The 26,408-nt window shown below is 38.5% G+C and overlaps 1 protein-coding gene across 26 annotated transcripts in view; it reads right to left on the bottom strand.

Moving 5' to 3' along the window:
* Window positions 1-24,644, bottom strand: part of ZDHHC21 (zDHHC palmitoyltransferase 21) — a 41,396-nt gene extending 16,752 nt beyond the window's left edge. For 3 of the 26 annotated variants that reach the window (XR_015280283.1, XR_015280282.1, XM_086867619.1), the window contains exons 1-8: window positions 22,834-24,348; window positions 21,545-21,637; window positions 18,093-18,218; window positions 15,575-15,775; window positions 14,719-14,817; window positions 11,895-12,006; window positions 10,781-10,919; window positions 625-741 (exon numbers count right to left, since the gene is read on the bottom strand). Coding sequence is in view for 16 of the 26 variants with exons in the window: in XM_086867619.1 (XP_086723745.1) it covers window positions 625-741; window positions 10,781-10,919; window positions 11,895-12,006; window positions 14,719-14,817; window positions 15,575-15,775; window positions 18,093-18,120 (696 nt within the window). In the remaining 10 variants the exon portion in view is untranslated. Of the gene's footprint in view, window positions 1-624; window positions 742-10,780; window positions 10,920-11,894; window positions 12,007-14,718; window positions 14,818-15,070; window positions 15,186-15,574; window positions 15,776-18,092; window positions 18,219-21,544; window positions 21,638-22,833; window positions 24,349-24,434 lie in introns of those variants that run through there. The other 23 variants (XR_015280288.1, XR_015280284.1, XM_023943406.2 and 20 more) reach the window with 18 other exon arrangements.
* Between the last annotated feature and the right edge of the window lie 1,764 nt (window positions 24,645-26,408).

Genomic DNA, 26,408 nt, shown 5'->3' with positions numbered 1-26,408 from the left:
AAGATAACTTTAAAGAATCTGCTGGCAGCTATTAACTTCTAATGTACAGAACACAATGTTATGCCAAAAAAGCTTGTTTCTTGTACTCATTTATTACCTTACCAAATTCATTTAACTGGAAATTTTTTCCATGGAGAGGATTTTTTTTTCTGTATATCTAAATGCAGAATACTAATCTGGACTATACACTGCATATGATTACATTCTGCAGTTTAGCAAATAAATAGATGAACATAAGCATATTTATCAAAATACTTAACAAAGACACTGCGTTCTCAAAATTTGATTTATCAGTTAGCCTCACTGTCACATAATTTTGACCAGGATACATAAGAGTTTAAAATAAAAGAAAAAATCAACTGTGTATCTTGTACACTGTGCAACTCCATGGCAAGGTATGAGGTTTTTTTACTAATACAAATCAGGAAACAGATTTCATGGTGGAATTATTAGAATTATTTGAATTACTGTTTGTTAGAAAGCTTCTTAGATTTCACTGGTGTCAAGAGGCTGGACAAACCAAGTGTTTTTCTAGTCTTCCCTTAAATGCAATCAGCTTTTATGCTTTGACTAATTGTTCTGAAAATAAAACTAAAATATATACTTGTAAAATTAGATACTTACAGTGAAAATACCCATTAGCTGAACGTAAAAGAGTCGACTTATTCCACCTAGTATTATTAGACCCATGAAGGCAGATATTCTTAGGAGAGCAAGTTCATGTCTAAATACAAACACATCCTAGAACAAGACAGAAAGAAGAGAGAGACTTTAGCAGTCACAAATTAATTAGTCTTTGAACCAAACAGAAATATTAGATAAGAGTTGTAAAAGGTGTTCTCAAAGTCTTAAAGCTGAAGGCAAATATTGGATTTTGAGCTACCTTGCACATTATTGATGTATTTATGTTTTCAAAGCAGAAACCAACAATCTTTTCTTTATACACATTAACAGTTGGGGGTTTATTTTGCCAGACTTAAAAAAAACTCCTTCACGTAGTTAAGGTTTTGGGAATAGATCAAGTTCAAATGAGTTATTTCTAAATCTTCCACCTCAAACTGTACCAGACTATTACACACAAGCTACATAATACAGGAAAACTACTCTGTTAAATAGTCTGATTTATTAAGATTCTTATACCTTGGCTACCAGGCACAGAACTTTTGCCTCACCTGTTCTGAAATAAAATAATATTCCAAGATTAAAACTTGAAGGTTGTACCTACAAAGTCCAAGTATCTGTACTGGATTGTATTCACTTGTAGTGCTGTCTGTTATCCAACATAAACTTATCTCCAACTTTTAAATTTTGGCCTTGAGTGGATTATTGCCAGTTTGGATAAGGATGAAGAGTACAGATGCTTCAGGGCACACAGAAATATGGATGTATTTGATCAGCTGCATAGGAAAGTCTGCTCTCATCCAGCAGAATATACAAAAAGCATTGCAGACAGTTATGTAATGTCTTCAAAGACATTATTTTTATCACAGGAGAACATTTTTACGTAGCAGTTACATTAGGTGTACTGTGAGTACTGTATTCACGCTGCTGTGAGTTCAGACTCCATTCTCTTATTTTTAAGTTACAATTATGTTCTGAAGACTGTCTTCTGAATGTACACATTTGGTTTTCCCCTTACAAAAGCTAGATCATGGCAGGAAAGTATTACAACCTTTCAAGTAAACTTTAAATTACAAACAGCGTATAGAAGAGAACTGAATGAAAAAACACAAAACAAACAAAACAACAAACAAAAAACCCAACAAAAATCCCAGCCAACCAGTAACAAAAAACAACAACAAATTACCCCCCCAACACTGCTTATGTTCAACTGCTTATTAAGAACTTGAGGATGAGGGATACTGTGTTTTAATTAAACAGAGAATAGTTAAGGCAAATTATGTTTAGCAAAAACAAAAATCTGATTTTTCTTTTAAATAATTTCCATGAAGGTTCAAAATATAGACCCTAGGAAAAAAGTTTAAACTGCCTACTAAATCTGTGAAGAAACTCAGTATTTAATGAACAAGTAGAAATCACTAGTTAGGGAGCTAAAACAAAAAAAAATGCCAACAGTTTTTTTCCGAAAAATTGTAATGGCACGTCCCCTCTCTTCTCCCTTGTTAATACTGGCCTTTCTTGCTGCTGTAGAAAATGTATTAATTTCCATTTCTTTTAAACTTTCTTACTCGTTTAATGAGTTAATTCAAAGATAAATCGACTCAAAATAAAAGGAGTCATACTATTCTTTATTTCCCTTTCCATTAGCTAATGAAAGCTTTAAAGAAAAGCAACAACAGTTGCACTTTTACAACTTCTACTAGCTGTAAAATACTTCTTCATATCTTCATCAGTATGTTTTATTATATTAGAAATGCTTTGATGTATTCAAGCAAAACTTCACAGAAAACAATAAAATGTAAGAGAAGAGTGCCAACAGGAAAGTTACATTCTTAATCTAGCATGACACTCCTCCATTACCACACCCTGCAACTTTAATTTAGAAGAGTTCCTCCTCTTGAACATCATTTTTAGCATGAAAAAAAAAAATTGCCAAACACATGACAAAAGAAAATCCTAGCATACAAAAGAGAGATTGAATTTTTATCTGATTCTTTTAACCCACATTAAACTAGGGGTACAAAAAAGGATAGACCTTGCACACTAAAGATCACAGAATCATAGAATCACAGAACAATTCTACAAATGCATTGGAAAGGACCTTAAAGATCACCTAGTCCCAACTTCCCTGCTGTGGAAGGGACATCTTTCACTACAGCAGGTTGCTCAGACCTCCATCAAATCTGGCCCTAAACACTTCCAGGGATGGGGCATCCATAAATTCCCTAGTCAACTTCCAGTGCCTCCTTATCCCTGATAAAGAATTTCTTCTTAATACATAATCTAAACCTACTCTTGTCAGTTTGAGACTGTTCCCCCCTTGTCCTGCCACTACAGGCTCCTATAAACAGAATCTCTGTCTTTCTTGTGGGATCCTCTCAGGTAACAGAAGCTTTCTCTTTTCTGAGATGAACAAACCCAATTCAGAGTATCACAGAATCATTAGGGTTGAAAAGTACTTCTGGAGATCCACCTGCCAAAGTAGGGTCACCTAGAGCAGGTGACACAAGAATGCATCTAGGTGGATTTTGAGTGTCTCCAGAGAGGGAGATTCCTCAACCTCCCCAGGCAGCTATTCCAATGCTCTGCCACCCTCAGTGTAAAGAAATTTTGCCTCTTGTTGAGGTACAATGTCTTGTGCTTTAGTTTATGGGCATTGCACCTCAACCAGTTGCTGGGCACCACCAAAATGTTGTCTGGCACCATCCTCCTGACACCCACCTTTGGGATGTTTCTATGCATTGATGAGATCCCCTCTCAGTCTTCCCCAGACCAAACAGGCCCAGCTCCCAGAGTCTCTCCTCACAAGAGAGAAGCTCCAGACCCCTGACCATCCTTGTGGCTCTCCACTGGACCCTCTCCAGCAGCTCCTTGTCTCTCTTGTGCTGAGGAGCCCAGAACTGGACACAGCACTCCAGGTGTGGCCTCACTGGGGCTGAGTAGATGGGGAGAGTCACCTCCCTTGACCTGCTGGCCACACTCTGCAGCCCAGGATACCACTGGCCCTCCTGGCCACAGGGGCACTGATGGCTCATGGACAACTTGTGATCCACCAGGAGTCCCAGGTCCTTCTCCCCAGAGCTGCTCTGCAGGAGGTCAGCCCCAGCCTGTGCTGGCACTTGGGGCTGTTCCTCCCCAGGAGCAGGACCTGACACTTGCCCTTGTTGAGCCTCATTAGGTTTCTGTCTGCCCAACCCTCCAGCAGATCAAGGTCCCAGAGAATGGCAGCAGAGCCTTCAGGATCAGCCACTGCCCACAAACCTTTTTTTTTTACATGCTTGGTCACAGCCTGCAGAGTGATCTGTGCCATCAGCTTTCCAGGCATAGAGGTGAGGCTGACTGGCCAGCAGTTTCCTGGGTGCTCCTTGTTGCCCTTTTTGAAGATGGGAGTGACATTGGCTTTCCTCCAGTCATCAGGCACCTCTCCTCTATTATTTTGCAAAGAAGATGCAGAGTGGGCTTAGCAACAACATCTGCCAGCTCCCTCAGCACAGGTGTATGCTTCCCATCAGGGCCTGTGGATTTATGGCTTTGTCTGCCTAGCCAATCTCTAACCAAACCCTCAATGGCCAAGGGCAAGTCTTCCTTTCTCTGGCCTTTCTCTCTTGCCTCCAGGGTCTGGGATTCCTGAAGAATGGCCTCAGCAGTGAAGTCTGAGGTAAATGAGTAATTCACTCTGCCCTCTCCGTGTCTCCTGTCACCAAGTTACCCATTTGATTTCAGCAACATTCTCACATTTTCCCTAATCTTTCCTTTGCTGCTGATGTACTTGTAGATGCTCTTCTTGTGGTCCTTGGTATCACTCGACAGACTCAATTCCATCCGGCCTTGTCTATCCTTGTCACAGCCATGCATTCTCTGTCAATATTCCTCCCATATGCCCTCTCTCTTTTTCTACATCCCTAGCAAATAAATTCCTAAGCAATTATGATCTGGAAATCAATACTGAGCCCTCAAATCTGCACAGACAGAACAACATTTTTCTATAGAAAACCAAAGTATATGCAGTAACTGAGTGTTTTGGCAATTAGACTTCAATAATAACATGGCTTACACAATTCTAAATAGTAACAGAAATATTTAACATTAACATAATTAATGTTTCTTCTGAAAACAGAAGAAAAGACCATTTTTAAAAGCCATTTTAAAACATTATTAATAATAATTATAATTAATATATTATAATTTATAATTAATAATTACTCCTTATTAATAATAAGGAATTATAATGTATTTAGGATGTTTCAGCTTTGCATGAAAGCTCAATGCAATTAGGTTTTAATATTCCTTTTTAGAACAAAAACATTTTCTAACAAGAACATTTTCAGTTGAGAAAACCAATCAAAACTATAATCAATCAAAACTACTCAATAATTAACCAATCCCTCTTTCAATGTGTTTTGAACAGATCCTCTTGATCCAACACCACTTAGTATTCACCAGTCTCAGTGCAGAGTACTGAGACAGTGTGATTTCTTGAGTTCAGGATGCAGGCTATTTTTGCTAACACAACAATAATACAGACTGAGACAGAAAGCATATACACAGATTAGCTGACATCATCAATACATGAAGACTTAGCTATCATGGCACAACAGGGTTTTGTGCCACTGCAGCTTATTTTACATTGTGCCAGGCTGTCATATACGGCTTTGGCACACATATTAAATGCACATTCTTAGTAACGTGAGAACTTTCCTTCAGATAGCCTCTTTCTACTCTTCTCTATGTCAGCTCCACAGCCTAAGTGGTCTGTCAAAACTTCAGTTCACATGTGTTGCTGCCACTGCCTTTCTAATTAGCATTTCCTACACCACATATATATGCACTCCCTCTTAGCTGCTGCCTGTTCTAAAGGTTTCTAAATTCCATTTAGCTGATACTTCTATCCATCCAGTCAAACTTCATGGATTCTTAGTTACCCATAAAAATGGATATAAATGTGTACAATAAAACCTTGGCACAAAATATGTGTAGGTCTACAGGATTATGTTGAAAAACAGACTATAAACCATGAGATCTGGTATCTTTATCTCAACAGGCAATACTAAAACATTCTACAGGAACAAGTCTTTCTGACAGATAAACAAGAGACTTCCTCAATACCACAGCAGAACACATGCCTCATCTGCATTTCTGAGCATCAACCACTATTGATGACCCCTACAATGAATGCTACCACTTACTAGGCCAACAGCTACCACACCTTTACGCTATCGTACACGAGAGAAGTCAAAAACAACAATGGGTCCAGCTCTAGATCGTAGTCCATTATAAGATCACTGTTTCCAAATTCAACTCTCTTTGCACCCTAACAACAATAAAAAAAAACCCAAAAAACCCTCAGAAACATATAGCAAGCCCCTGCCCTGTGCATCACTGTGTTGTTTTCCAGGATTTCCAGTATTCCTTTAAAGCAGTACACTGTACTGAGGACAGAGCTTTCTGCAGAAAACACAGGACTATTGCATCTGTTCCAGAACAGACTATCTTCATAATTTTTCATTTACAAAGGAAGATTGAAAAAATTTATCTTTATCCTCTACTGAAATACGACACACAGAGAAATTTATATACAAGAAAATATATTAAGAGGTCCCCTTTTTCCTGGGGAACAATATTTTGTGTAACACATGATAGCCTGCTTCTCTGTGCTCAGTTGTACATGCCTGGGATGTCTGGGATGTCTGCCCCAGCCTGCTGATGAAGCCAGTCTATCAACTTGGTTAACACAAAAACAGTGCATAATACAAAAGAAAGCCAGGCATTCCAGAAAGAAAACTGAAAAATACAGACTGAAGGTTTTATAGGAAGAAAGTGTAAGTACTTAATTCAGTGTTCATGTACTGTCCTTACAACTACACTGTAGGAGAGCAGGGCTGGGCTCTGGGCTTTGCAGAATGATGAGAAGAAAAATTTTGATGCTTTCATTTTTTAAAAAACTCTGCCATCCTGTAGATAATTTTGTGATCCTAAGAGAAAAAGTTTCCTTTAGTCTCTCTTTGCAGTGTAAATGGACTTTGGATGATACATATTTCCATATTTTAATTAATATTAGCCAATGCATAATATTAACAGTACTGCAAAAAAATCCTTTTCTGAAGTCAAAGACAATGAATTTTAATTGCAGAAACAGGAACAAAATAAAACTAAGCCAAAGCAAAGGAGCGTAGGTTTTTGTATGTCAGGACGTTTGGCTATGACAATTATTGTAGCAATATTTCTAGCAAACAGAATGTATCAGCAGAATTTCTTTTGCTTAAAAGATTAAAAGCCTTCTATAAATAAGGTAAAATACACTGCCAAAGCATTTACTTTTGCAATTTCACCAGCTGTATCTAGAATCTGTGCCAGCACAGCCATGGAGAGAGCAACTATGTAGTGATGAGAAGTCTGGTATTTATTCTTCTCATCTCACTATTCACAAGATTGACTACTTCCTAAAAGATACAGGCTTCCTGACTTTTTTTTTCCATGAAGATGTAAAATTAAAAATATTCCTGAGTTAACCTCTGAAAATCACTGAAGCTAGCAGAAGAACTAATATGCTGATTTTATTTGAACAATACATTTTTCTTGTGCTATCATCCAACATAATCAATTTAATTACCATCTCCTTTATTTCTAGCAGTAATTGCACTCCTCCTGCTGGACAAACAGAGGCAACAACCACAACCTAACTTCCTGGCAGTGTATCAGTTACAAGAACCAAGCAATGAAGCAATTTTCCGCAGTAAAAGGTAAAGCTGAAAGATTGCCTCTCTATAGAAGCGGCTTCCTCCAGTACCTCTAGAGCTGTCACCCTTAACTCAGAATAGTTAATTAAAAATTTTGGGAGTTTTCTTTCTTGACTCTTTAAAAATAAAAACACAAGTTTTAATTTGGAAGGAGATACTAACATGCTGATCAAATTTTCGTAACACATTAATTAGTACTGTAATAGAATTATTATTTCACAATAGCACTAAAAACAATTTTAATTCTGCAGCTTCTATGTTATGCACTACTTTATATCTGAATAATAAAAATTTAGATGAAGGCACACTGCCAAAAAATTCACAAGTATTTTTAATAAGCAAAAATAAGCTCATTCCAGATGGCTGCTTAGAAAAAAAATTAACCAGTTCTTCGAATCTAAAGTGCTAGTGCTATATACTAGCCCCTGTCAATTCAGAAAATATAAGCTCTCAGTTACAGCCAAAATTTCAACAAAGAACAGTGTTTTTGTGAAAGACTGAAGGTACTGCACTCTGGAATGCTGTAGTACTTCAGCTTTAATTGATATATGAAGATAAAAGGAATCTTGCAGAATGCTTGCCTAAAACCCTAACTACTACTAAGCCAATCTTCTCACTGGTCCTCACCTCTCACTGGTGTCAAAAAGACATAGCTCTGACAAATTATTCTATGGCACATACCTATACAGCATCACATCCTTAGCAACTCTTTAGAAAATCAGCTTCATGGAACTCTGGTGTCATCTTCCAGGCAGATATATTGACTAGGCATACCAACAAACTATTTTAGTTTTCTCTACTTCACTGTGTGCTCTCCCATTCTGCAGCTGAAAAACTGAGAAAGCTAAATACTATTCAGTCTTACACTATACTTAACGAAGGTCAGAACTGCCCAGACCTGCTGACCTGCTGTGCTCTCTGGGTTTTTATACCATTACAAACATATTTTTCTCTCTGGGGCACAGAATACTATTTTACATATATATATATATATATATATATATATATATATATATATATAAAATACTAGAATACTATGAGATATATATATATATATATATATAAAATACTAGAGTAATATTATAATACTCTATAGCACAGATTCACTTTTTTAAAAGGAAGAGTGTAATTTGAAGTGTTCACATACGGAAATTGATAAAGCCATAAAAAACCACAGGGAAAACTAAACAAAACTAAGCAGAGCAAACTACTCAATTTCTTCCACAGCTCTCTATAAACTTAGGCAGTCAAATACAGGAACTTGATCCACTCTTCAGGCAAACACATTAAAACAGGTTAAAATAATTGTTGCACATATGTTCTGCCTCCCAACCTGCCAACTGTCAAAGGGCTAGATATTAAAATTAGGCCTCTCTCCAAAAGACATCAAATGAATCCAGTTATACTGGTGAGAACAAGTTTTATACAGATTCATACTAGTTTTTTGAACTGTCATCATTAATGATTACTTTTTATCACCTCTTTAGGTATTGTAAAACATCTTACATGATTACAACATGATTTCCCTTTCCTTCTCTTGCACAGACCACCTCCAAGCAAATAATTTGGTTACTTTTCATAATACTTTTAAAAAGCAAGGCTAACAGACAGAACTTTGTCTTGTTACCTAACACAGTGTAATTACACAAAGTGATACATTCAGGCAACATTCACAATAAAAAGGAAATACCTACCATGATATTATACTATTAGAAGCTAACAAGTCTGTTTCAGTGCCTATGGAAACATGCTCCAAGAAGACAGCAGATTATTTTCTGTTCCATATTTCTAGTGTCCCTTTAATGATTAAAATGGAAGTATTGATGTAGATGGAAAAAATAATTAAATTCCTTTAGAATACATATTTTTTAAAGAAAGATTTACAAAACTCCTCAACTTCAGAATGTTCTACATAATAAAAACTTGTTATCTATGAATTTTAATATAGCACATTTATCAGTTTTGGATTATCCAAGGAATACAGTCCTCGTACAATTTCAGCTCTCCTTTGCCATACCATCTTCACATTCACTTTTATGGGAACATCGCATCCACTTCAGACTGGTACAGGAACAAAAAAGTAGATCAGAAGACTATGCCAAATCCTTTTTCAGAAGTAGAATTTTTCACAGAGTGGAAATCTTATATAATGTAAGATACAAAATCATATGACGAATTTTAGTCGTTCAAAAAAATGGAAAATGGGACTTGCCTTACCCACAGTGAAGAGTCAGGTTCCAGTAGCCTGGAAAGATGAGTATGACATCACCAGCAGAGAGTATGCTGGGGTATCACATCAACACAGAATTAAAAAATCTTCTGCACCTCAGTATTTGGAAAAACATCTCAACAAAGTTTAGACTGCGATATCTGAGATGGTCTTATTCTTTTCATTTGTGACATTTGGAATGTTACCCAATTTTGCAAATTATTTAAACTAGTTTTCTAGGTTTTTCTCTTTGGCGTACCTGTATTTGTTGTAGTCCAGTACAAATACAAAGTTCGTTTCAGATTTAGGTTAGAAGTTTTTATGCTTCTTCATAAGCAAGATGGCATAACACAGATATAAAGAAAAAGGTTCTAACTTTGCTATTCTGGCACTTTCAAGCACTGAGAAACTTTCATGCAACCTTCTTCAACATTCTGAATACTACAGATAATAGGCATAAATGAGCACCAGATAGTGACTTTACAATATAAGTTTCATAGTGGAAGAAATTCCTTAATTTTCTACTCTACTCCAGCCAGTAAGTTCATTTTCTCTCTGTATGCAACTCCCTTTTACCGATGACGAGACATGGAAATACCATAACTATTTATATATTGTCCACATAAAGCAAACCAAACTTCATTCTCCCTTAACCATATAACCTTTTCAAAGAAATAGAAAATACTGCTACAAAACCAATGTATATTTTTCCCCTTGCAGAATGATCATGTGTTTTTCTCCTTTCTTAAAAAAGCAAGTTCAGCTTTTTAAAGCATGATGTTAGGATAGCTTTATATTCTGCATAAATCTACTTTGGAGAAAGTAAAAGGAAATTTGAATACATCTAAAATAATTACCTTAATTCTTTCCAGTACTCATAATCATTTCTAAAGAAAGCTAACTGGTTCTTCCCTCCTTTCCTAGATTTCCAAGAAAACTAGTGTTAAGTTTTTAACACACAGAAATCATACACCCTTTCATAAAAATATTTTGTTACTTAGCATAAATCAGTTCGCTTTATGTAGCAATATCATATATCAGTTTGCTTTATGTAAATAATTCTGCTTTATAGCTGTACATAATATCATACAGCTAGTTGAACTCTCTTCACTGAGAGTGAAGCTGAGCCACCAAAAATGTGTAGTAACTAGACACCAAAACAAATTACGTTGCAATACTATTTGTTAGCTTCACAGAGAAAACAGGCTCTTACCCAGTTTTCTTTTTTCAGAGGCAAAAAGTAGTAGTAATGGCAGAAGTCAAGTATCAGCGTATAGGAACTAAGGATCTGGGTGTAGAAACACAGCTGTAAAAACAGCCAGTGATTGTCTTCACCAACACAATTATTAATCCTGCAGAGAAACAAAGTGTGTATATATAAAAAGAGAAAGACAAATACTTTAACACTAAAGTTATGATACTGTGAATAGACTTTATGATTGTTTATGGAGCAAACTACTGGATCCCTTGCACCACAACTTAAAGTGTAGGTTGCACTACTGAGATGATTGCTTAGAACAGGAGACACACTTGTCTGTACTTTCACATAGCAAAGATTCTGCTGCAATTTTAAGTAAAACTTTAGTAATAAAACTGGTTTTTTAGAGTCTGCAAAATTTCACAGTTATATGCCTTATCTTCTGCTACTCAACACATTTCTCAGGTTGTGAACTACAGAGAGTCCAAAAACTGGAAATGCAAATGCTTTAAAATAAATGTGAACACAGGCTACCCCAACAACAAAGAAATATGATTTAGAAATGAGCCAAAGGCACAGAATACAATACAGGCATCCCTATTCAGAAAGTCCCGCATACTCCAACATAAGAAGAGTAAAAGAAACACGGGATTTTATCTATATTAAGTACAAGATCAGAAACCTTCAAAACTGGGAGATAGTCTGCTTCACAGAAGTTACAAGGATGCAATTTCATGCAAGCATTGGCACAGACATCAGTACCAATCTAAGCCAGCATGACACTATACTGGTACTATCCTCTGAAGTAGCAAAAACATGACAAAAAAGGTAGTTTGAAAAATGCCTAAATCAACATAAGGGGATCCTGATGTCAGTTCTGACCTCTGCAGTTTGTCTTGCTAAACAGGATACTTCAGAACTATTTGCAGAAATGTTTATTTTCACTTACTCTGAGTTTTACTGGTAGATATATGAAAGCTCAAATTTATTACTTCTCTGCTTTAAATGCCTAAATGATTAAGCACCACTGGGAAAGAAAGAGGAAAAATGAGCAGCAGTCAAGATCACAAAATTCAAAATGATTCACTAAAACAACAGTAGATTATTAGAAGAAATGTCCTGGTTTTACCATGGACAGTGGTGATCCATCCTCCTCACACAATGTCCACAGCGACTGCAATGGTGTGAACGCTTTGGTCTCATCATATTGCATTTGTTACATAACTCCCAATGTTCTCGTTCTAGGTGAAAAGGTAAAGACACATTAGAGAGATTTAAACTCAGTAATGTGTGCTTACAATAAATCTGTATGCTTGTAATTCTAATTGAAAAAAAAATCTTACTATGATCTGAGAAGGATAAGCACCACATAAAAAGCTTTTTCCCACTGTGACATTAATTAAACTGGAAGATATTACTGCTACTGTGCCAGTTTCCCTCTTCAAAATGTTCTCTCTTCCTATAAATTTCTACAAAGTAGTTATTACAGTACAGAAGCTGTGACTCAGACAAGGAAGATTGTAAGTCAGTTATTTCATTACATTTCCACTGTGAAAAAAAATTATCTGCTAGACAGAATCAGGATGCAATCTCACTGCTATTCCAGAACCTCCTAAGAAATACTGCTACTGCTAGCTAACTAAAATATGACACACAATGCTTCAGGAGCATCTTCCACCTCAAAGCATTTTAAAGACATGCGTATCACCATAAGCAACTTTACACATAACACAATCAAAGAAAGTCAAAGATTAGAAAGAAAGAAGAGATAGGCTTGTATTTACAAATATATACTATATTTAAATTATTAATGTGACATTCTTTAAAAGCTAATCTTCAGAGATACTGAGAAGCTGAAGGTACCAGGAGTACTGTTCCCAGCTTGGCTATTCAAGTTGCTATCTCAAATTGCACAACCCAAACTAGAGGAATTCTTTGAAAATGAAAATTCAAATTATATGTTCAAAAAATTTATCTTCACATGGGAAACAAATAATTCCAGTCACAAAAAGCATATGATTTCTGTCTTTAGGGAAAAGAGATGGACAACTGAGAAACTTAAATATTTTGACTGTTCAACTTTGTTTCTACATAAATAAACATTTTTGAGGCACAAAAAATTTCTCAAATCTCAGGGATATAGGGGAAAAAAAAGGAAAAAAAGCTTAATATTTACAGTAGAAACATTCTGAAATTTTATACTGTAAAACACTGTCCCTATGTAAACAAAATAAAGTTATATTTAGCACTTCTGAGCCACCTGCAGGGAAGCTCTAATCTGGTCTTTCTTGCTGCAAAATAACATTTGGACACTAGAAGTAAAGAAACCCAGTATCTGAGATCATTAAACTAGTAATAAGGACAGATGGAAACTGATTTACAATCTGTTCCCATAAATCCAGTGTCACAAAGGTGTCACTCACTAATAGGGCAGCTACCAGCAGAGTTGAGACACACCCCAACTCATTTTTCAACACAATTTATACTATGCAAAAACGTATCCTCCTGTCAGCCTACAGAATACCAGAGAATTTAAGTGCTACCTCCAAAAGTACAAACCCCCTGATCTGTCACACATGGAATCAAAATGTTGAAGTCATGACATAGCCTAAATGTTTCACCTTCAGAAGTACTTATTAAGTATGACTGCCGTATGGACTGAATGGAGCATGCAAAGGTTGGAGAGCTATGCAAAGAGATACTTTAAATTAGGAAAAAACATTTGTGTACAAAGGGAATTTGCACTGCTCCTGGTATTTTGAAGGTAAATGAAAACTCCAATATAAATGTAACTAGGGAGTGTCTCCATTATCCAGCTCAGGTTGCAAAATCCATGTTGCTCTTCCTGCAACTACAACTCTTGACTCCAGTACCTAAGTCTGAAACACGATGTTTTGCTGGGTCAAAGGATCTGTTTCCAGGAGCAGAAAGAACACTGGCATGAGGTTTTCTGCAATTAGAGGTGACACAGCTGAATCGCAGTCAGATACACCCCTTTCCATGATCAGCTGCCTACTTCAGGGACACTTACCAGCGCTAAGGCTAAAAAGATCATGTTTCCAAATACATTATCCTAGATTTTGAGTAACATAAGGAAGAGAGAGCAAAATTTTATTCTGGGCATTCACAACATCTCAAGACAAGACTAAAGTATTCATCCTCTGTATGGGGTACATTTTCTTCACTCAAGAAGTGTTATCTGTTAATTTGACAAAGCTCATGCTGTTTAACAGCCCTACTCCATTCTAAACTCCTAAGTAAAAGCTCTGTGCATTAGATAATAGCACCCAACAGTTCATAAAAACACCATCTTTCTCTGTGGAGAATCATTAAGGTTTTAAATTTCCTCTGACCTCTGGAGCACTGGATACCATACAGGAATTGTGGGATAAATTTACAAGGACAGAAAGGACTTGCTCCATTAAGTTGCAAGTTTACAGAAATGCAACGTAATTAACACCATGGTTTGGGGTTTTTTGTTAACAGCCCATACAATCATAAGACTAAAAAAACCCACACAGGTAGAAAACAGCACAGGACTACCTTTCACCACCATTTTCAAAATCATATAAATTTTCTTAGACAGAAGCTACAGAATTAAAGTAACTAGCCACCTCTAAACATTTTTCATTAAGTATTATCAAGTTAGTAGCATATGCAATATGTTTGAAAGTCTAGAATGCAAAAAAAATCCTTCCATATAAAAATTTCCTAGCAGAAAGTCCTACATAACTGAACTTTCAGGTAGAAGACAAGTTTTAGAAAAATAAGTTTTGAGACTACACAAAGAGAAGTGCTAGAAATTTACACCTTAAAAACAGCAACATACTAACCTTATTTAGCAGGTACAGCTCATGCTTTCCATTAAATCTCACCCAGTCAAATTTATTCCTAATTAGTTTAAGGATATTAAAATGACTTTCATTGAATTATATAGAAACAATTTAACATACCTGTAATTGGTATCTTTGGATTTTCAGGTAGTTTTCCTGGATCTGCGACTGAGGCTCTAAATAATGAAGCTATACAAAACAATGAGCAGAAGTAATAACCTAAAAAAAATAAATAAGCATTTGTTAGTCATTTTCATATGTACCAAGTACACTACATCAAAAATACAGATGCTTCAGAACTGAGTTGGAAAATATTCAGCCTTCTCATTCAATTCCAGATATATTTTTGATATTAAGTATACAACATTAAATACTCCCCAATAAATAGAGTGAAAAACATAGTAAACAGTTCTGATAGCACGTGCTACTATGACCATACTACGGTTTTTAAGAAGGTCTGCCACAGTCTTACCACACAAGCACCAATTGTACCACACTTCAAAGCCTCCATATGGAAGATATTCCCAATAGTGCATCTTCACCTCAAATTTGCTCCAGCTGTAATTCAAGCCTTTTCCCCAGCAAACCTATCAGCAAAATATGCAGGGATGTATGACAAAACTAACAAAATTCAGTTTGTTTCCAGTCACCAGTACTATCACACTAAATTATGACAGGCACTTAGGGATGTGAACCCAAAATCCTGTCAAAAAGTTCCAAGTTCAGGACCTGAAAGCCACATTCAGGCTTTTCACCGGTTTCCACAAAAACAAGTTCTGCAATAACACCTGTGAAATGAAATGTATAGACTTCTCAGAACATACAAATGTAGGACACATCCACTACTCTTACCCTTTATCTTATCCTTAAGTCTTTACCTTCACCTTAGTTTTTATTTTCTGACGGGATTTTTTTTTTTAATGTATGTTAAGTAGAGACACTATTTTATTAGTAGAAAAAGGTTAGAATGACTTACACAAAACTGCCACAACTGAAATATTTCCCTCTTCATAATGAGGAAAAAGGATGACCTTTGGAATGAAGATTGTATTGTACAGCCACACGAAGATAATTAGGCTCATGCAGCACCAACCCTGAGGGTCAACCACAAAGTGAATTCGTTGCCCCATTGAATGCAAACAGGTAATAAATATCGTCACACCCTGGGAAGATAATCCTAAAGAGATAAATAAAAATATATTAAAAAAAAGGGTAAATTAACTAGTATAGTGCAACCTATAGGGTTCATACATTCAAATCCATACTTTCAAGTAAGAAAGAAAAAAAACCTGTCAGCTGTTGATTTAAGGAATTACATAAAATCACACAAACATTTCACATACATTTTTTTGAGCACCAGGTAGCAAAATATTATATCATTTCATTAATTATTTATATCTGGCTAAAAAGCAACATTTATCACCAAGATGCAAGTAAAAACATTATTGGAGAAAACTATTAAGTAATAGGTAAAGCAGCAACTGTCAGTCAGGCGGCAGCAGCAAGGAAAACTTCCATCAAAGTAAAAAGGTTGAAAAGCAAATGAAGAATAATAGGGAAATATTTATGTTCCACAGAGATTCACCTCACCTATCTATTGTAGTCTCCCCCCTACACTTCATGGTCGTTTTCTTAAAGCTTAAATAGTCAAAATCTTCACTAAGAATTCAGAGTTTCCTTGCTTAAAAAAAACCTCCTTTATGACATTAATAGCAAACCAAGGGAGAAAGGTGTCATTACCCTGAACTCTTTCACATAGATCATAAAAATATCACAAAATAAAACATTTTCGATTAATCACATACATTTTAGTGGACTGGGTTCCTTTTGGTTTTAGACTGAAGAAACCTCACCAAGTCCTATAATGTAAACTTCTGAGTTTCATAAACTGACCTCCACAACAACACAGCACTAAGTCCTAATCACTACTCACAACTATCACAACTGCTATTTTTTTTTGTCAGACTACCTTCATACACATATTTTATTATTACAGTGCTCATATAAATCCCAATCTTACCCATTAGCTCCCCCAGTTTGTGGGTTTCAGGAACCTTGTCCATTTCTTGATGGATTTCTTTTTATGATTTCAGTTTCTACTTGCTGCATTGAAATTTTGTTTATCAAACATCTCTGTTTCCAGGGGTTTGGCTTACTTTTTTCATGTTTCACTGTCCTCAATTGCATTCAAAATTTCTGTACTTAATACTATTCACAAATTTAATTAATTTCTGTTCTTCTTTTTTTACAAGTCTAATCAAAATCAAACCCAAGCAAGCTGTCATTTTTCCATACTTCTCCTTTGCATTATTTATCATAACCCTTTGTTTGCTAACTTCTAATGTAACAGTGCTCTCATTCAAGTAGCAGTGTACTAAAAGTTTATTTTTATTCTAATAATACCGAATTACCTAACATTTGCTTTTAGAACCATATTGTATATTGAATAAAGCTGCTGTGCTGTTAAAACTTGGTTTTGATAAATATAAATATATAATGATAATTATAAAACCTATAATCCCTATAATCTCTTTTAATATCTAGCACGCATGCACTACTGGCTGTTACATGCATTATATCAACATATTACACACTTATGTACAGACTCTAGACATAATATAATGTAATAAATAATAATATAATAATATATATTAATAATACAATAAATATAAAGTATCTATAAAGATATAAAATGAGGTTATTATACTACTGAGTCTGCTAGTTCTTAATGTGTCTCTGTGGTAAGCTAGCTGTGTGTCGTGGTTTTAGCACTAGCTAAAAATTACCAGAATACTTATTGATTTTTTTCTTTGAGATACGGATTAGGAGAAGGGAAAAACTAGGCTTAAAACTTAAAAGGGATAAAGAAAGTTTATTAATAGAACTACAAGAATAAGAAACCAGAATAAAACCTCCAGGAACTCTTCTTCCCCAGCACTCAACCTTTCCCTTGTCCAACTGACAAGAGACAAAACCTGGTGGTTAAAACAGTACCAACTATACAATAGTCTTTTCATCAGTCTTTGTAGAGAGAGGAGTTCTCTCTTGTCATTCCATGGAGAGTTCTCAAAACAGTTTTCTCATGGGTTTTCATTCCCATGATGGCAGCTGCCTGGGAGAAAAACTCTGCTATCATGCCCTCCTCCCATTTTCACACCACTCAGAGGTGTGTTCACAGGCCATAGACTAAAGGGGTATTACTTTAAGGAAGAGTTTTTCAAAGGCAAAGGTTCTCTTCATCTGTGTCTGTGATCATCTCTGGGAACAGAGGTTTTCTCTTTTTTGCCTTGGGGGCCAAGGGTCTTCATCAACTCTCACTTCTCTTTCTCTGTTCCAGCATCTCATGGGATCACAAGTACTTCACCATTTGCTCAGCTTCATCAATGGATACCTTTGCTCAGATCTACACTTTGAAATACTTCATTCCCCCCAAATACTCTTTTATGAATAAAAGGAGTTTTTCAGAACATTATTGTTCATCTCCATGGCCTTACCCAAAGAATATTTCAGCTTATTTAGCATCTCCTCATTCTCCTTCCATCTGAGGCTCAACTCCTTCTTTTACTGACTTTGATGGTTTATGTTGTCTCTTTACATGTTGATCACTCACTTTCCTCTCTCTGGAAAGGGATTAAATCTGCAGGTCTCATCTGGGTAGTGACAGGGTTAAAATCTGGCCCAAACTGCAGCAGATATTCACGGTGTCAGAGTTCAGGTGTCCCTCTCTCAGCCCAGCAGCCACAGGGAAGGAGCAGACAGTTCTTGGCCTGGAGCTGTCTGTGTGGCCCATGGGGGGGTGTCTGCAAGGGTCAACAGCTGCCCAGGGGTCCCCTGGGAAGGGCTGTGGCCACCCTGCTGGTACAGGACTCGGAGGCTTCCCGGGAGAAGCCAGAGCCACAGCACAGCCTGGCCTGGGGCCGATGTCCTGCAGCCTCCATCCCCTGCCCGGGAGCCACTGGAGTCCGGCTCAGCCCCTTCCCCCAGGCCAGACAGGCCATGGGTGGGGGGCAGCTGCACCAGAGCTCTGGGACCTTTCAAGGCCAGAAACAAAGAGAGCCAGAAGCTCCCAGGCTTAGGTTTAAAAGGTGGTATTCACAAAGGTCATTTCGCTTTTCAGTGGTCAAAAATACTGTCAATTCTCAGAACTGGCCAGCTATTGGCCAGGTCTCAGGCAGAGAAGAAACTCCCAGCAGCCTCTCTCAGAGCCCTTATTTACATGGGTGTTCCTTACTTTTTTTCTAAATGCCAATCCATCACACTGTGGCAACCAGCAGGTTTAGAACAAAAAAAACCGAAAACATTTTATATACTTCTAAGCATGCACTGATGAAGGACCCATCTCATCAAGCAGACAAGCTGAGGAAGAAGGTGAGCAAACTGTACATTTAAGTGCTGAAAAAGAGACAGACCAGATCCCCACCAAGTTCATGCATCTACAGAAAGCCTCTCTGCATGAGGAGAAGCAGAGCTTGTCAAGCCAGATATGGAGATGCTGAGCACAGCAAAGTCTGGGAGCCTCTGAGCTCCACCACCAAAAGGGGATGTTGAGATGAAAAACAAGGGATGGGACCACCATGCTATCTAAGATGATTTACTGCTCAAGTAAGCCAGATATGATATCTGACTCAAAGGTGTGAGATTTGGAGAGGAGTAACAAGTCAGCCGTAGCTCAGGGTAGTCATGGGTTTCTTCTTCACACGGCAATATATAACATTTTGGTCCAATAGGCAGTTAACACAAAACTTGTTTCTAATTAATAACCTATCACCTTTGCTTAATTTTGCCACTCTGCGTCTGTCTTTCAGCCAATAAACTGATAGGTCGTGTAGCTACACACACCTCTATTACAGCTTCTATATTCATAGCCTACCCTATAAGTCACATTATTACAGCTTAAACTTCTCACTATTTTACCTAATATAATTTCTTACTTACTCAAGGCATATTCTTACTTACAATATGGGAACATAAGTTATAATTTTTCTACTTAATGTTTGTGTACCTTTATCATTACATTAACTCAAGTTCTTTCTAAGGCTGCAGATTGAACCCTTCAGAATCCACGGAAGATTCTATTTTTCCACTTCCCACAGAGAGTTCCTGTTCCACCTGCAGCTCTGACCTGCAGAGCAGGTACTGAGCCCTAGCAGCACACACGGACAGGAAGCTCTGTCCAAGAAAGCCTCTGACCCATCCGTGCCCGAGTTCTGTGGTATAGGAAGCATGGGGTAAGGAAGAGTGGTGATTCCCTGCTTCTCTCTCAGACACCTCTGCTGGCTCAACCTGTCACCTGGCAAAGTATGCTGCTTGCCAGGGGTCTGCATCCTGGATACCGGGTCTGCATCCTGGATACCATGGACAGAATATTACTGAGACTGGTAGCAGTCTGGCCCTTAGACTATTACCCTCAGCTGCTCTTCTGTTCAGGCACCGTGGACACAGCCAGGGGAGACCAGAAGTGTACCAAGCATGACTACGCAGTTCACAGGGTGTTGGCCTGTAGCCAAGTCTGGTAGCCAAGTGGTGTTCCATTCATGCGCTTGGTGAACAGGGAGAACTTGAGGAGAAGGAGACAGGCAGACAGATCCTGCAAATGAGCAAGTGGATGTGCAGCATTTACATCCACAGAACCTTCCAGGAGGCTCAAGAACTGAGAGTGAAGGGGAACAAGATCCACTTGAAATTACATGGGGTAAAAGCATCTTTGCCAAGAGGCTGGTCAATTGGCTTGGGGAATGCTTAAACAAGGAATGATGATAGAGGAAGATGGTGACCTCTGAATGAGCAAGGATGTGGTGGTCACAGTTTGCAACCAAAGAAAGCAGGATGATGTGAAAAACAGAAATCTTGAAATCAGCCAAACTAAGGTGAAGTGGGGCTACACCAAGTGTATGTCCTGACACAGGAACACCACTTAGGTTCACTAGGATAGGGTTTGGAAAACCAAGGTCCTTCTAGAGTTGAATCTGGTGAAGGATATGAAATTCCATGAGAAAGATTTGTATGGGTAAATGAGCAGCATAATAAAGACTAGAGGAAATTTCAGCCTGCTGCCAAAAGTATCAAAATTATACAAAAATGTCAAAGTACCTTTTTCCTTCTGGAAATTTTCAGCTTTTTTCTTTTGTGGGTAAGACTACCTTCTAGAATCCCAGGTCCCTGAGACCTGTGGGAATGTGTAGAGGACAAAAGACTTACTCTGAGAGAGGGAGGATCAGATTAACAAATTTTTAAGTGAACTGGACCTAACACTTCCATGTGACCTGCTGAGGTGCCAACCTGAGTGCTGAGAGAACTGGTCTTGTCATTGTAAAGTCATTCTCACTACTTTGGAAGTTTTATGCTGATAGGTGACATTCCAGAGGACTTAAGAAAACAAGTGTCAATGAAAACCCTGTTTTCAAGGACAAGAAAGAGGAGTCAGGCAACCACAGGCCTGCCTACTAGCCTCACCCTGCTCCCTGGGAAGGTGAAGGAAACAATCCTGGAAACTACTTTCAAACACATGAAGGACAAGAAGGCGACTGGGAGGAATCACCATGAATTTACAAAGGGAAAATCATGCAGACTGACAGAAACAGAGAGGCCAAAAAAGCCAAATGTAGTTAGAAACACTGCTGACCACTGAGGAATCCATTTGTTTTCTATCTTACCAGAGCAGCAGAGATTCCATGACTTCATAGCACCTCCTCAGAATGGGGAAAAAACAGCTCAACAAACAAAACAGAGTGACATAATTACTGAAATACTTGCTCCTCAGTGACCTACTTTTACAATGTATAAGAAATAAGCAGTGAGAGAGATTAAAGAAAAAACAGAAGGAATGCCTATCAAGGGAATATATTCCAAATTTTTACCCCTCAGTGACTTACTTTTGCCTGCATGACCATATTCACTTTTAAAATTATGAAACCAAAATAAACATCAGCCCCCCTCAAAACCATACCTTGGATGGCAAATTCCAAAATTAAGCCAGAACTATGCAAATATTGGCCTCACTCTCAAGACAGGGTGATTTTTCATCTGTCTTCTGTATCTTCTGGAAGAGACAGAAAACAGTGTGATACACTAACAACCATTATCACTTGTTTTAAAAGCAGCATATAAACAGGTTACTTTCTATTCTGTTTTTCAAACCCCACATTACTGGGTAGAGCTCTCTCCAAACTGACCTGTTAATTTTAACTAGCATTCCTCAAATCTCAGTTCTAGGCCATTTCACAATTTTAATACATATTTAAAAGGATGTAAGGGTTCAGAGAAAGTATGTAAAACTACACTACTGACTGTATTTCAGTTACATGCATTTGCTTCCTGTCTACTATAATGATAAATAGAGTTTTATATTTTTCATTACATTTCATCGGCAATAGCCACTAAATTATGTTAAAATATAGACTTATTCTGGCAAAGTGAATTTTTTCCCTTCTTGGCTTAGGTACATGCATAAATAGATAAAGTGAGGAATAAAGAAAAACTAAGAGATTCAAAACCAGATAACTGGGAATGAAGTACTAGATTAAAATTTAAGTTACAAACAAAGTGAATTTATTACTTTCAAATACAGAGTAAAAAAAAAGAGACATCTGTATATACAAACAAGCAATGAAATACTCCAAGCAAAGCAATTTTCCAATGAAATAATTTAGGAGAAAATACAGAGCACTAATGTCAGAGGTTTTGTGGTTTTCTTTCTTTACACCCTAATTTATAGCTATTTCTTCTAAATAAACAACTCAAATACAAATAATTTGAAAGCAAACAGTAGCTGTGCCTATGAAAAGCTTCAGCTGCACCAAAACATGACTGAGTCTTTCCTACATGATCAGGAATTGTTCTTGCCTTTCCAAAAAGTACTTTTATTACAGGATGCCTGGACAGAATTTTTTCATAACCTTTTTCTTTTTGCCCACTTCCATCAATGGTATCATAAACACAGTATTTTGTTCACTACAGTCATCTACAATATGACACTTCGTGTAACATCCACAGAATAATGAGCCCACAGAATCAGGCAGGCAGGCAGAAAGTCAATTCCAAGAAATGAGAAAGCTTTGTGTTACCCAGAAGTGGTAACGTATATGTATACAATATGTATAAACTGCTTTAATAGACTCATTCTGCAACCCTAGAAAAATAAAAAGTATACAATTTTGCATCAAGACTGTCCCAAAACATAATTAGAAAATTGTATTTCATAAATTCACCCAACATGAACAGTACTCAATTTCTCACCTTCAGAAGCACAACAGACAGCTCTGGGGACATACTGTTTCTTGCACACTCATGGGTGTTGCATTGATACACAACTAGAAACTGTGCCTCACTTTAGCCCTGCTCATTAAGAAAAGTGTAACTTCTGAAATCTGACTTCCAGAACTTCTTTCACAAATCCTTGAACAAGTAAGTGCAGAACAACACAAATAAGTAACTCATTGTATTGTTCACCATGAAACCAATGTTCACCAATGTTAAGATTCCACACAAATTGAACAATAATACACTCTATAAGACACATCTTAAGAGTGAAAAAAAACACCACTTTCTAAAAAGGCTGTATCCTAACCAAGTCAGAAAAAGGAATATAAAATACAAACAAAAAGAGCCATACTCCTCATAATATTTGTGATACCTAAGGCAAGGCAGCAACAATCAACAGCCCCCGCAATTTCTGGATCCAGATGCATTTTTACACCAGTGACTTTCCTGAAATCTTAAGAATTACTACCAAAGATTACTGATACTAAAACTAAAAATACACTTCAACAGGAAAAAAACAAGGTGGACTTGAACCAGTCAACTAAACTTCTTTTACAAAGTAGATTTTAAAGAAGTAGCATTATATTACCAAGCATCAGAATAGAACTGTCATTAAGCTTTTTGCAACTCATCTGTTTAACCAAACAGAACAGGCATCAGAATATCAAGTTAACATAAGCAACAGCATATTTTTGGTATGACAAAATGCCACACACCTGGCATTTCTCCTGCTTACACAATGGATGGTTGCAGTAGGCTTTGGCACAACACAGTTGCTAGGTGGCTGTTGACAGGTTTGTTGAGGCAGGCAAGACATTCCCACCCAGTTACTTTTCATTGATAGGATCTAGCAAAGCATACCTGTAAACAGCTACTGCATCTATAAAAAATGTCACTTGTGCTTGGAGAGGGATGTGGCACCATATTGACATATGCATACCTTACCCTCCTTATCGCAACGAAGTTCTCGAAAACTATCTTCACCTACTGGTGACCAAACAGCCACTTGTGGACAGATAATGTGTGTTACTTTAAGAGCATTACTGTTTGGATCATCACTCTGAGGTAAACGAAAACCTGCTATTTCATGTGACTAACTACTGGAGCTGGGAAATCAAAGTGTGAAACCAAGGGAGGCCAAGGCCACCGCATTTCCTTGTTCCGTGCTGCTGGAACACACAGCCAAGCAAAACCACGTGTCTCTCCTACTACCACCTCGATACCGGCAAACACCCTCCTCCTCCTCCTCCTCTACACGGCATCCAGCACCCTAGAGCTGCATGAAGGCGACTGCACTATTTCTTTATTGCACAGCCGGGGAGATACCCGCCAAGTCTGCCCAGAGTTTCCCTAGCCAGCTCCCTGCACAGACAGCAGCAGTGCTGGAGAGGAGGTGCAGAGATGGAGGCAGCCCCGCAGGGGCCCGCCCGCCGCGGCGGGGCCGAGCCCCAGGTGCCGCCGAGGTGCCGCCGCCGCTCCGCCGCCCCTCCCGCCGGCCCGGCCCGCCCGCAGCGCCGCTCCCGGGGCAACGGGGGTCGCGCGCGCCGCCCCCCGCCCGGGCACGCGCAGGAACCAACCGTGGGCTTCCGCCGCTCCAGCCGCGCGTGCGCCCTCCGGGCGCCCCGGCGGGCGGGACCGCGTCCCGCGGGGAGGGAGCGGCGGGGGCAGAGCCGCCCTTCGAACCCGCCCGATCCGACCCGGCTGCCCCTCACGGCCGCGGGACCGGGACGTCTCGGCGGGCAGACGGCGGGCGCGGCACGGCTCTGGACCTCGCCTCCTGCGCGGGCGGAGGAGCCGCTTTGGAGGGCTGGTGTGGCCAGCCCGGTGGGAAGCCCGTGTGGCCGATCAGCCGCATCTCCCCAGGGCTGGAGGTTGTAACTGGTCCGTCCCCGAGCACAGACTCCAGTCAGCATGAGCCCTTCTCCGTACTTCATTTTTGCAGCGTCCCTTTGCAGTCCCTGACAAAAACGAGTGCTGCAGGCAATGCTTCTGCCTGAGTCTCCAGGCTGCTGCAAGGAGAATCCGGGCAGCTGCAGCCGGTAGGCCTCATAGCTTGAAGCTGTATTATCTCAGTAGTATAGACTCACGCTAGCTTCCTTGAGAGACACTTGCTTTACTTTGTATGTGGTTCCACGGTAAGTGAAACCACAGCTCACTGCAAGGAGGAGGAAACCCCCACCTTGCAGATAAGGACATTCTCTGCCTTGTCTCTCAGAATCTTAGGGCCAGCCATGAAGAAAAATGTCTCTGGACTACGAAGATAACACCAGAGCCCCAGTATTTTTAACACCTTTGGCGAAACCCTGCTATTATTTCCCATCATAGTAAGATGGTGCAAGACCAACTCCAGGGACACCAAAGTCAAGAAAGAAGCAGCTGTATGGTGACACCACAGATTTATCGCTGTTTTCCAGAATAGGAGCATGAATGTGGGTTATGTAGTGACTGATCAAATCATGTATATGAATGCGTGAAAGGCAGAGGAGCCATTTCTTAAGCACACTCCGTGTGTCCTGATTTGAATGCTACACTTGCCCGTGAACAAAGAATTACTCTTGTAATTCTGTACTTTGCATCCTGGCCTCTCTCCTCAGTCAGCACAGACCAGTTGTAACATTTCTATGACAATCAGGTTGCCTGCTGTGCTGTGCCCCTTGCTCACACGGGACCCTTACCTGGCCACAGAAGCCAATCTTCATTTAAAAAAGATAATTCAGACCCGTGAGGGATTAGCGGTGGCTGAGAGCCAAAGACAGCTTGTAATGGACAAAATTTTCAGTGTTCCCAGCTGGGAATCATGCCTTGAGCGCCCATTGCTGATGAACATATAGGATGTTTTGGCTACCTAAAGGTACCCCATCTGTCTGAGTGGCATGGTTCCCACTGTAAATTGATGGGCTCTTACCCTGGAGCATTTTTCCTTTATGGTGATGGATGGAATGTATGAAGAGTCATGTTGTGAGCACTACCAATGCAGAAAACCCATCTTTATTACTGATCACATTCTTCCTAAAACTTAATCATAGCATGACTATTTTGGGGAAAACAAAACAAAACAACAGCAATAAAAAAAAAAACTAAACCAAAATATGTTAGTGTTTAGGTAGTTTTCAAGCTATTGTCAAGATTTGGTGCCTTGTCCTGGACTCTGTGTCCACTGTCTCGTTGTCTTCTATTACACAGGGCAATTGTTAACATTTCAAGCTAAAGTTGCTCTAATCTGAATATGTATTTGTAGCAGAAACTGGAGGATGTCCAGAAGAAGAAAGAATCGTGTTCCAGGTAAATCACAGAAGATCAGTTCTTTCCGAACAATCTATATATGTCAATAGGAGCAGGTAACTCTGAAAATAACAGATGTATTAATTGGATTGTTAATATGTCTATTAAGGGGAAAAGAATAATTAGAAAAGCTGTTCTTCTATAAATATTTATAAATAAAAAAATCCAGCCTCTGGCTCTATTCCATGACAAATTTAATATTTATATTTATGTCTATATATAAAAGACCTAATAAGCTGTGAAAACTTTTCACTGATTTGAAGAATGAA

The sequence above is a fragment of the Cyanistes caeruleus genome, chromosome Z (assembly GCF_971803275.1).
Source record: "Cyanistes caeruleus chromosome Z, bCyaCae1.hap1.1, whole genome shotgun sequence".
NCBI lineage: Eukaryota > Metazoa > Chordata > Aves > Passeriformes > Paridae > Cyanistes > Cyanistes caeruleus.
Note: the sequence above shows the minus strand (reverse complement) of the source record. Positions and strands in the feature narration are given on the sequence as shown.